The 12,555-nt window shown below is 41.0% G+C and overlaps 1 protein-coding gene across 2 annotated transcripts in view; it reads right to left on the minus strand.

Annotated features, from left to right (window-relative positions):
* CUNH4orf45 (chromosome unknown C4orf45 homolog) overlaps positions 1-12,555 on the minus strand; it is a 98,179-nt gene that overhangs the window by 51,796 nt on the left and 33,828 nt on the right. For both annotated transcript variants that reach the window (XM_013048286.2, XM_004777322.3), the window contains exon 2: positions 4,937-5,169. In XM_013048286.2, coding sequence (XP_012903740.1) covers positions 4,937-5,169 — 233 coding nt within the window. The remainder of the gene's footprint in view (positions 1-4,936; positions 5,170-12,555) is intronic.

Raw genomic sequence — 12,555 nt, forward strand, 5'->3', positions numbered from 1 at the left:
CTGAAATAGGTGATTGGTGGTCTACATACTGATCACTTCCACACTAGCAATCCTTTTTGCCAGGTAAATTTGAAGGTTATACAGGACCCTGTGGTGTGAAGGTGGATGGTTTAGAAGAACGCACAGAGTTGTGCTAGGACGAAAAAGAAGGGGCAGTTCACTAGAACCTCACTGTCTTCTTTTTTCCCCATAATGCTGAAGATTGTACTTGATGCTATGTTTTGAAGCAATGTAAAATGCTTATTAGGTAGAAATTCAAAAATAACTAGTACGAAGCTATTTCTTACTATATCAAATATGTGAGTGATAGCTACTCAAAATTAATCTTAATAGTGTAAATGAAATCTCTGGGGTGCCAGTGAAGCAGAATGGAAAGCTGGGAGAAAATTGAGGGAACCTTGAGGAAATGATGCACACTCTGTAAGAGAAGGCAGTTGGGACTGACCCCAGCCAGACCCTGCCTCACAGAATGAGGATCACGCAGATGTTAGCTTCACACGGTGGCTCTGAGTCGAGGGTTCTGACTTCATGTTCAGTCCTTTCATCTCATAAACGCTGTACTCCCACGAAGCCCTGTGACTCCACAGCCTACGTTGAAATCCTGTTTCTACCATTTATTAATGCCAAGGCCTCGGACAAGAAACCCTCCTGTCAATACCTCCAGTTTCCTCAACCCAAAACAGAACTAATCACAGAAACTTCCTCACATGGTAAACACTTTTTACATTTGCTTTCTCTAAATAAATTCACAGAGAGAAAAAAATGTCTAATGAAGCAACCAAACCTTGATTGGTTTATTCACAGCCATTAAGAAACTTAATGTCTTATTATTAGTCTGTTCAAATAGCCCTAATACTGTCACAGAGAAGACCTCTGCATTTCTTTTTTTTTTTTTCCATAACAGAAATTAAAAAAAAAAAAAGATTTTATTTATTTATTTGACAGAGAGAGACAGAGAGCACAGCAGGGGGAACGACAGGTAGAGGGAGAAGCAGGCTCCCTCTGTGGGACTTGATCTGAGGACCATGGAATCATGACCTGACCCTAAGGCAGTCATTTAACCAACTGAGCCACCCAGGTGTTCTGACCTCTGCATTTCATAACCCTGGAATTTGTGGCATTTACAAATAAGGCAGAAGTTGCAAAGTCTTGAAGATTTTACTTTTTATTACACTATACTGTATCATATATAAATATATTGATGTGTTCCCATAAAGAGAACTTTATGTAGATTTTCAAGTTGTTAGACTCCATGACATATTGGTTGTAATATAGGTTATGATTAATTGGTTTAATATTGTCTTTGGGATCACACCTATGAAGAATTAGTCATTGAATCCAGTATAACCTTGTTTTTGTGGGAAAACCAAATGACTTAAATCATTTGGTCATGAGGCCAGAGTGCAGGAGCAGAAAATGGCACTAGGAAGCCAGCTGATACTATTGAGGTTTGAGTTAAAAAGAGAACCAAGGGGAGGGAGAGATGCTCAGCTAGGAAGGAGTTAGAAAGTCCCCTCAGTTTAGCAGGGGGTTGAAACCAAAATTGTTTCATTGGTCTTCATATATTCTTTTCTTTGTGGGTGGCAGGGCAAAGTTTATTGACTGATAATAAAGTGATAGTGCAAAGCTCCCAAAGAGGAAGGAGACTCGAGAGGGTTGCCAAGTGTTCATATTCTTACAGAAATATCACATGCTGTTTGGCAGAGACTAAATCCATTTTTTAATAGAGGAGAAGAAGAATTTACTACTCTTAAATCTGAGATAATAACAAAAACAATGATCTTTACTGTTTATATATACGTGTGCTATGATGACATTGCAGCCCGTATAAACATGAGTAGGAAATAGCTAAACGTAAAAAGATCCAGAAAAGAAACCCGATATTATGATCTTTACTGACCTCTTTGATGTGGGGACATTTTTCAGTCGTCACTCAGTCTAGAAGTTATTGTCTTTCTACCAAAATGCAGATGACCTATAAAACCCTTCCCAGTCCCCAAACAGGAGAGGCCATTCCCAGGTAGGAAGCAGCTGCCCCGGCATCTTACCAAGAGTCTAATGGAGGTGCCTGAGCATCGGTAGCTGACAGTCTCCTGCAAACCTGCAGTGGTGGATTAGAAAGAATAGCTGTTCAGGCTATAGAAACCCACTAGATAAAGGTTTGTGCTGAAAAATCAGAGCTCTGAGCAACTGCAATGAGAGACCCTGAGGAGTCCCTGAAGTTAGGCTGAAACAGAGCGCCGTCTTCATCGGGTTATGCACAAGGATGGTGGAGGGATGTAGACAAGGTCCACTAAAGACAAGGAGCCAGAGAAAAACAGGAGGTACCTTGAGGCATTTCTCCATTTCCCTAAGTGACATCAAACTAGGGAATGAACCAGCTCCCCCGTAAGGAGGGGTGTGAGCAACACAGTCTCTCATATACCGTTTGTAATTAGGAAATCATTTTTATGCATGGAGTGTGTGTATTTGTGTCAACTCAAATGTCAATTCATGCCAAGTCATATGGATCGAAAGTAACTGCCTGAAGCTCTGGGTTGGTAAGGAATCTGAGGCTAGACTGAAAAACGAATATTGCCTTAGATGTAGACAGCCATGTCTAGGTGCCTAGTGGAAGATCAGGAGCCTTGATGGCCAAGTCTAGACCCTAAGTGGTGGATAAATTATAGATGGTTACTCACTAATATGCACAGCTGACCCTTGAACAACATGGGTTTGAAGTGTGCAAGTCTACTTTCATGTGGAATTTTTTTGGACAAATACAGTACAGTTCTATAAATGTATTTTCTCTTCCTTACAATTTTCTTAATAACATTTTCTTTTTTTTAGTTTATGATAAGAATACAGTATATAATACATATTCAGAATGTCATCATCATTATCATCATCATCAACTCTTTTCTATTATCCACAGGCTTGAAGGTCAACAGTAGGCTATTAGTAATTAAATTTGCGGGGAGTCAAAAGTTACACGCAGATTTTCAACAGTTGGATCAGCACTCCTAACTGCTTCATTGTTCAGGGGTCAGATGTACAGTCAATCTCCATGAATCTTGTTCTCCTTCCAAAGATCTGAGTCCAAGGACTCCTATAAGATGTTGTTGAAGATCGTTATGAGGTAGGTACATCTTTGGAAACAATTACTGTCAAAATGCCAGGGCCAGGAAGGTGCACAGATGATAGGTAACAGTTCCCATGGCTTGTGCTGAACAGGATGAGATTCTGAATGTGCCACAAGTCAGGGGAGAAAAACCATCATGTGGCTCAGACTCCCGTCTCACAGGGGTTAAGAAGACAGTGCTACGGAACAGAATAGTGATTTAAAGCCGCCTGTGAAATATGAATGGAAGAAACAATAAATTCCTTCCTGGAAGGCTAGCTCATGGCTGCTATCTCTTTTAGATTCACAGCTTGTTTCAACATCCAAGGAACACTTGAATTTGCTTCATTTGAATAAGCAAATGTGTTCTTAATTTAAAGATAAAGAAGGAAGAGAAGCAATACACACCCAAGATGGCCAGACAGATACATGGTGCCACCCAAAGAAAAGCAAAAAAGGAACAGACTGTTTGGACTCTTTCAAATCAGCCGCCTCGCCTGGGCTGTACTCTTCCCGCGGGTGGCCAGTCTTGGTATCTCTGACTTCATCTTTCTTGCTTAGATGGAATGGGACACCGTTTAAGAACCTGAATATCTGTTCCGTTAAATAACACTAAGTAACAGTAAGTACCGCAAACATACGCTAAGAGCTGACATCTGGATGTCAGCCACATGCCAGGCTTCATACCTCGTGTGTTCCTTGTGGTCTCATATTTAATCCTCACAACATAACAAAAATAATATTTAATACATAGAGGCCTGGTATGTGCCAGGCACTGTTCCCAGCCCTTTGTGAATATTAACTTGCTTACTGTTTACAGCAGTGCCATGAGGTAAACACTAAGACGCATAATGAAGAAACCAAAGAGGTTAAGGAACTTGCAGGGCCACCCACAGCGAGCAGGCAAGTAGGTGGCAGAAGAGGAAGGGATTTCAGGTGGTCTTGGGACATGGGCACTCTACGCACTCCCGTGTGGAAGAGAAGGGAGCAGGGACCCAGAGAGCAGAACTCACTCGCTCAGGGTCACAGAGCGAAACCTAACTCAAAAGTCAGGATTTGAATCGAGCCCTGTCTGATGTCAAAGACTGAGCTTCCAAGCACTTTCTCCCACTGCCCTAAGTTGAGCCAGAAAAAGGTTTTTTCTTTTGTTGACCTTTACCATAGGAGGCAGTCCCATATTGCCTTATGCATTTGAGGAAATCCAGTTATTTCATGGTTGATCCATGTCCGGTTTTCAGATAATGCAAAGGTCTGCCTGGAAAAAAAAAGTCTGAATTCTCAGATTTTACTTCTAAAATCACCTGGGTTCTCTTGTCTCAGAGGAGACTGTCTGGACTCATGCCTACATCAACATCACCAAAAGGAACTAAGACAAGGTCTTGAAGCACCCTTCCGCTAATTACCCTGAATTATGTGATACAAAGGCATTATCAACACAGTACATCTTAAAGAGCTGGAACTCTCTGTTTCGGCTTGTGGATGATGTCCAGCCCAGGCTTCTTTTATACCACCCACTCAGAATGCAGCGCTAGGATGGGGGGAGTACGTGTGAATGTCGCAGCAGAAATGTGAATCTGAATGCATTCCAAAGCCAAATACAAACGCTTTTGGATTATGCATGGCTTCCTTCTCTTCACACCTCTCCTCTCATGTATTAAAGGGCCTAAAAGGGAATCATAGCAAGTCCATTTATTCACACATTTCTTTTTCTGCAAAACTCAAATCCTAGTACTTTTCAATGACAAATCAAGAACATGACATTTCCTTGGGAAGCTTACTCAGAAAGGATTCAAGTCAGAAACGATCCGTTATGAAGAGAGTATTTAAGAGCAATACCTTGATCTGAAAGCCAGTCCGAAGCCTTGTTTGGTTGATAAAATCATACTCTGGTATTCCCCAACCAACTTCACCAACATACTCGTATTTATATTTTGCTGGTAAGTTTCCATTTGAGGCAGGTCTCCATAAATATCTGAGATCTCCAGTCTTTTCCAATGCCGGGCGTTTTTCTCCTATATAGGACGTGTGCTGATGAACTTTAGGTAGATGATCCTTTATATAATCTGGGCCTTAAAAAGATGGAAAGACAGACTTTTCAAAAAAACTCTACACTTGGGGCACCTGGTGGGGCTTAGTTGGTGAAGCATCTGCCTCTTGATCTCAGCTTAGGTCTTGATCTCAGGGTCCTGAGTTTGAGCCCGCACCGGGCTCCATGGTGGGTGTGGAGCCTACTTAAAAAAACAAAAATAACACCAAAAAAACCTCTACACTTTATTCCGAAGTGCTCTTTGTCATATTAAATGGTGAAAATAATAATAGCTAATGATTATATGGTATTGACCAGATGCTAGTTGCTCTTATAAGCCTTTTAAGTATATTAGTTCAGTTAATCCTTATAACCGTAAGATACGTGATACTGTTTTCACCAGTTTATAGGTGGGGAAAATGAGGCCCAGAAAGACTGGTTACTCTTGCGGAGTCACAGCTAGCAAGGTCTTCGCTGCCAGACAGGCTGTCTCACAGGTTGCGCTCTTCATCGTCCCCCATTCTACTGCTCTGTTTAGAACCAACTTAGTACAGACATGTCTTAGATACTAAAAACCCTCACTCGTGCCACACTTGTAGGCTGCGGGCTTTTAGACATTGGGGTGTTTGATGTAGATAAAATCCTGAAATGAGAATGAGCAAATTTCCCAAATGTAGCAGAAGCAACTGGAAAATGGAAACTCTCAGATGAGAAGGGCCTTGTGTAACAGGTGATGACCAAAGATGGGGATGTTTAATAAATATTTGTATTTTACATGTAAGGCAGTGATCAAAAAGGAATCCATGAATTGTGGAAGTGGGTGAAACAAGCAGAAATAAGAGAAGATCTGGGAAAAGATCACTTAAATAAACCTGGTATTGAAAGTTGAGGATGTGAAATGTAATGGGGAGCAAAGATCTGTGGGAAGAATGGTACTGATGTACAATAGAAAGTGAGCTGCTGGCCAGGGAGTACTTCAGAAGTCCCAGACCCAACACAGCTGCAGACTGTATGGACAGGTGAGGGGAGCAAAGGAGAAGCTTCATTCTCTTTCCCAGAACTTGACCAAAGACATTGGAGGCAGAAGCTGTGCTGTGATCATGATGTCACCTGGTCCCTCCGGGTCCTGTGGCTCCTTTCATCTGGCTCTCTGGCTTAGGAAGCTCAGTGTTTGCAGAGCACACAGATGCACCTGGGCTTTGACAAGGTACTCTTTTTTTTTTTTTTAATTTTTTTTTTTTTATAAACATATTTTTATCCCCAGGGGTACAGGTATGTGAATCGCCAGGTTTACACACTTCACAGCACTCACCAAAGCACATACCCTCCCTAATGTCCATAACCCCACCCCCCTTCTCCCAACCCCCCTCCCCCAGCAACCCTCAGTTTGTTTTGTGAGATTAAGAGTCACTTATGGCTTGACAAGGTACTCTTGACGGGATGGTCAACATGCTAGCAACTCTGGGCTTACAAAAGTCGTCTAAGCTTTCCTGAGAAGTTGGGAACATAAGAAATTGCTCTTCAGACATGTGATTGGGGCCAATGTTTTCACAGCTTCCTAACCTCCATCACTCCCTAGGATGCACTGAGTATTCACTGTGGCTAATTTCCCTTGATGAATTCATTGGCTCTTCCATTGTATTCATGTCTGGGTTTTCCCTCAGGTGTAATGACTTTGGTAAAGATTAGAATGGCCAGAGTATGAAATAATGTTTTTTGTTTGTTTTGTTTTTATGTGACAGGACTGAGGTCTTACCTATAAAACTCCTGTCATAGGGATTTTTTGCAGGCTCTTCTGTACGCAACAAAATACAGAAGAACTGTGGTTAGTCTTGCTGAAATTTTAGTATATGTTTAGGGCAGTATTTTCCCAAATGTTTCATCAAATGCTGCTCCCGCGAGGGTACCATGAAGATATATGTAGGGCCGGGACAAGAACAAGAGTGCTCTTTAGTCAAAAACATCTGGGAACACGGATTGCTACCTTTGCCTTTAACATAGTCACAGCATATGAAAGCATAATAAAAGCTCTGAGAAATCCTGTAGTAAATAAGCCCGTTTACAATGAGGTAACCCAGTGTTTCCCAAACTTATTTAAACATGTATCTCTTCTCTCCGCTGGGTCCCATTTACACATTCTGCAGATACCAATGGATTTGGGGAACATTACATTTGTGTAATGTTTCGGTTATCATTAAAATTTTGTCATCACCACTTGTTACTACAGATGGGAGAGAAGATACATATCTGTAGTTAGTTCCTTAGTCACTCTGTGGACTGCTATTTGTTGTTTAAAAGAGCCATGACTTGCGGCAGAATCAAAAGCACTTTCGTTGTAGAGGTGTAGGGGAAGGTGCCCATACTCTGCAAACCGGGAGTATGTTTAAGGGTTGATTGGGTGGGCAGGGGGCTCCAATCAGGGTTCTCTGTGGCTTTAGTCAGGTCGCTGGATTTTTCCAAAGTCCTGTCTCCTCATCCATGCTTTAGAAATAGTGTGATTCGATAGTCATGGCACAGGAGATTCCTGGGAAGACCCTGCCCTGGGCACAGAGTGGACTCAGGCATCTGCCTTAAGAGATGGAGGCAGCTAGATGCCAGAGTGCAAGGCAGGCCCCATTTTCACAGCAGAGGCCCAGGAGCCAGCCCAGGGTTTACTGGACCCAGACCTGGGCATATCACTGCCCGACCAGCGACTCACAGGAACGCGCTTTCCTTAGTGAGAGCCCTCCCTAGATGCTCCCGGCTTGAAGTGAGCCATTGTGCTCTTCCAAACCTCATCCTCCAGATCCTAGACTCTATGCTGGCTGTGATTCTCTGCTTAAAAGTAGAACTTCCAACTCATGTGTAGTCCATGCTTTCTTTATTTTTCCGTTACCAATGATCATCTCCGTTCATCCACGGTTGCTACATCCCTTAGGGTGTTTCTAGTTTCTCTTTTTCTTTTTTCATCCTATGGCAAGTTTTCCTGGATCTTTCATCCTCTTCCCCAAACTTCAGCCTCGTTTTGCCAACAGTGAAATCAGCCGCCTGGGGTTAATAAAGTCCTCATCTGCTCATCTTCTTTAAAGTTCTCTTCTGTGTCTGAAGGCTTGCTCGAACGGGACAAGGAGCAGCTACGGCACTAACACGGAGTTGCCCTGTGCCAGCCAGTCACTCTGAACTCTTCTCCACTGGGGAACCCCATTACGATGGGGAAAGGAGATGCACTTCCATTGAAACCTGTACCCGGCTTCGTGGCTCCACGCTTCTCTATCTTCTTGACCTGGAAAGGCTGAGTATGTTTCCTCTCTCCGCTACATAGACCCAATAGTACTCACTCGTTTGTATTGAGATTCTAGATTTACAGTTAAGGTTGTGAGGGGTTTTTTTTTTTTTTTAAATTTTTTAAAAGATCTTCACTTATTTGACAGAGACACAGAGGGAACACAAGCAGGGGGAGTGGGAGAGGGAGAAGCAGGCTTCCTGTCAAGCAGGCAGCCCGACGACTGAGCCACCCAGGTGCCCCAAGGTTATGGTTTTTTAATCTAAACTGCTGAAGGTTCAAATCTTGGCTTTGTCACCCAGGAAGAGTTCTTCAGCCTCTGAGTTTTAGGCTCCTTATCTATAAAATGAGAATGGTGATGCCTACCTATCTTGTTGCCATGTTGGATGGAGAGGAGGTGATCAATTTTATTTAAAGAAGTGCTTAGGTGAGAATGTGGCATACGGTATATCGCTAATATTACTATTAGTGTTTTTTCCTCTTCTTTGCTTGTTTTTTTAAAAAAAATATTTTTAAATTTAAAAAACCTTTTTTAAAAATATATTTTAGGGGGGGGCGCCTGGGTGGCTCAGTGGGTTAAAGCCTCTGCCTTCGGCTCAGGTCATGATCCTGGGGTCCTGGGATCGAGCCCCGAATTGGGCTCTCTGCTCAGCGGGGAGTCTGCTTCTCCCTCTCTCTCTCTGCCTGCCTCTCCGCCTACTTGTGATCTCTGTCAAATAAATAAATAAAAATAAAATCTTAAAAAAAAAAAAAAATATATATATATATATATATATATATATATATATATATATATTCCAGTAGCATTCCCTGATGAGCAATTTATTCCTATTGTGAATTTCAAATCCTTTTCTCTCCAGGGGTTGGCAAACTATTCTTATGAAAGACCAGAGAGTAAGTAGTTTTGGCTTTATAGAGCATACTGTCTCTGTCTCAACTACTTAACTCTCCCACTGTAGGGCAAAAACAGCTGCAGACAACATGTGAACAAAAGAGTGTGGCTATGTGCCCATTAAACTTTATTTATGGACACTGAAATTGTAATTTCATTGAAATTCACAAACAGAATATTCTTCTTTTGCTTTTTCCCTAACTATTTGAAAATGTAAAAGCCACTCTTTATTCACCAACCTACAAAAACCGGTGGCAGGACAAATTTGAACCAGGAGCCATAGTTGGCCGACCTCTGCTGTAGATGGTGGGATCAAGGTGGACCTAAGAAAGCAGATCACCACAAAGGCTGAAAAGAGCACAGACAGGCAGGGAGGTTTTCCAACAAGCTTCATCTGTTGTCAGCCCTTGAAAAGGACCCAACTATGGCATGAGTCAGTAGAAAAAGAGAAAATTCCATCTCTGAGGCAAATGTCTCTTTCTGACCTCTTGACATTTCTAGTGTTTCACTTAATAATCAACTTATTCATTTGTTTATGCTTTCACTTATTTATTTATTCAACAAATGTTTGTTGATCTCCATGTCACTCCCTGTTCTGCATGCTGGGGGTATAGAAGTGAGCAAAGCAAGCACCCTGCTTTCACGGAGCTTACATTTCCTTGAAGAGGCAGGCAATAAAAGTAAATAGTCTTTCAATAGATTTCATTTGACTTATCACAATAACCTCCTAAACTAGTCTTGGCTTTGATTTCTATCCTGTCCAATCCGTCCTCCACACAGCTGCTAAAGGAAATGAAAACTCAGTTAAAATAAATGCCTCTTGGGGCACCTGGGTGGCTCAGTGCGTTAAAGCCTCTGCCTTCGGCTCAGGTCATGATCCAAGACTCCTGGGATTGTGCCCCACATCCGGCTCTCCGCTCAGCGGGAAGCCTGCTTCTCTTCCTTTCTCTCTCTGCCTGCCTCTCTGCCTACTTGTGATCTCTGTCTGTCAATAAATAAATAAATCTTTTTTAAAAAATGCCTCTTCTCTTGAAAAAACATGAAATGATTTTCTACAGTGCTCATAATTTTTTCCACCCAGATTTCTTAGGATGACTGATGAGTATCTTCATAATCTGACCCTAACCTACTTGTTTTTACCTTCCTTCATTTTTTCTCATTATCAAAATTCATCTTTAAAGGTTTATTGTGAGTGATACTTTTCTAGACAATACCCCTACTCTCCCAAGTCAAATTAGACACTCCCAGGCTGCCTTAACAGTAGTTTCTTTTAATTTCACTTTCCTTTTTATATAATATTTAAGCTCCTAGAGCTTAATCTCATATTTATATGATATTTATGTGATATTTAATACCATATTTATTTGATTATATCATATTTAAGCTCCTAGAGCTTACCCTCCTAGAGGGTAAAGGCTCTATCTTATTTATGTCTCTAAACTTTTAAAAAAGATTCTTTAATTGAAATATATTTGATACATAACTGTGTAAATTTAAAGTGTGCATGTTGATTTGATATATTGTAATATGATTGCCACTACTGTGATAATTAGCACATCTATCTGTCACTTAATTATAATTCCTTTTTAATGGTTGGCATAGTTAATATATGGCATCTTGACAGGTTAGATGAAAATAAGACATTATTATTGTCTGTATTTACTATGCTGTGCATTAGATCCCTAGGACTTATTTACTGGTCTTTGCAAGTCTCTGCCCTTAAATATCTCCCCAGTCTCCAGGCCCTGGTAACCACTAATTTACTCTATATTTTTACGAGTTTGGCTTTTTTTGATTCCATGTATAAGTGTATCATATAGTACTTGTCTTTCTCTGTCTGACTTATTTCACTTAGCATGATGTCCTCAAATTCCATCCATATTGTTGCAGATGGCAGGATGGCCTTCTTTCTCATGGCTGTATAATATTCCATTGTCTGTATTTATTACCTCTGTAAACTCCTACTTGCCAGCACAGTACTTTGAACACAGTTGGTCCTCAAGAAATATGTGTCAAATGCTGAAGTGAGTTGTTAGTTGAATAAAGGAATTTGAAAATTCCATCCAAAGTGGTGCCTGGCTGGCTCAGTCTGAAAAGCATGCAACTCTTGATCTCAGGGTCATGAGTTCGAGCCCTGTGTTGGGTGTAGAGATTACTTAGGATAAATAAATCAATAAACTTTAACAGAAATCCATCATAACAGAGGAAGCATGTAAACTTATATTAAAAGAGAAGCAAACACTTCTTGAAATATCTGAAGAGCAATCTACTCTCCAGGGCGGCCTTAAATCCTCCTATTTTGGATTTTATGATATGACACTTAAGGGTAAGGTCAGAGGAAGAACTGCTTTTCACAACATTTATTTTTAATAGAGAGAAGGATGAGAGCTCATAGTAATATTACTTCATTTTATAATATTGCCTCATGAGGCCAATTCTCCACTTCAGTGACCAAAATGAAACATTCCAAGGAAATAAATCGAAAGGAATCAAGTGGAACATGGAAATGAGTGTTTTAATAAGTATATTTGAAAATCTGTTGACAAGATGGGCATAAATTTGCCATTACAGATGCGCTGTGCAGAACAGCTGGGCTTATTGGGAGACTCGAGGCAAGACAGAGGTCAGAGGTGACAGCAGGAATGTGAAACTGTGAAATGAACACTAATGGATACATAGCACAAGATACATCTTTTTCCATGTGGTGGGGAGAAGAGAGGAAAGGATGCTGTAAATTAATTTTTGCAACTGTTAATGTGAATAGGACTCTCCAGTTCCAACAATTACTACAGAATGGACCCACGGACTGGAAAAATTTTAAGGACTTCATTTCAGTCCCATTGGTGCAGTAATGCAGTGGGTCTAACCATTAAACGAACTGAAAGGTTAAGTTTGTCAGATTTCTGAAAGAGGCAAATAAACATCAGGCAGAAACATCCTTGCTCTGTACATCTGTTCTTCTCTCAAACAATAAACCTCCTGTGGATAATCTGAAAACATTAGGGGAAGCCTCCAATAAACTCAGACTGCCTCTAATAAATTCAAAGGATTATTGTATCAATAAGGCAACTTATATGATAATTACATATGAAATTACAAATTGGAATTTAGAGTTATAAAGAAATTGAGATTTCACTTGAGACTTCTGCACAGTTCAGCTGATGGTTGGGCTCACATTGATGGCACCCTACTGTGGGCCCGGAGCTGGGTCAGGCTGAACAAAGATTAATAGGACATAACCTCTGTCTTTCTGCTTTTTCAAATGCTATAGACTG

This window comes from Mustela putorius, unplaced genomic scaffold, assembly GCF_011764305.1.
Source record: "Mustela putorius furo isolate JIRA1106 unplaced genomic scaffold, ASM1176430v1.1 tig00000056_pilon_pilon_pilon, whole genome shotgun sequence".
Classification (NCBI taxonomy): domain Eukaryota; kingdom Metazoa; phylum Chordata; class Mammalia; order Carnivora; family Mustelidae; genus Mustela; species Mustela putorius.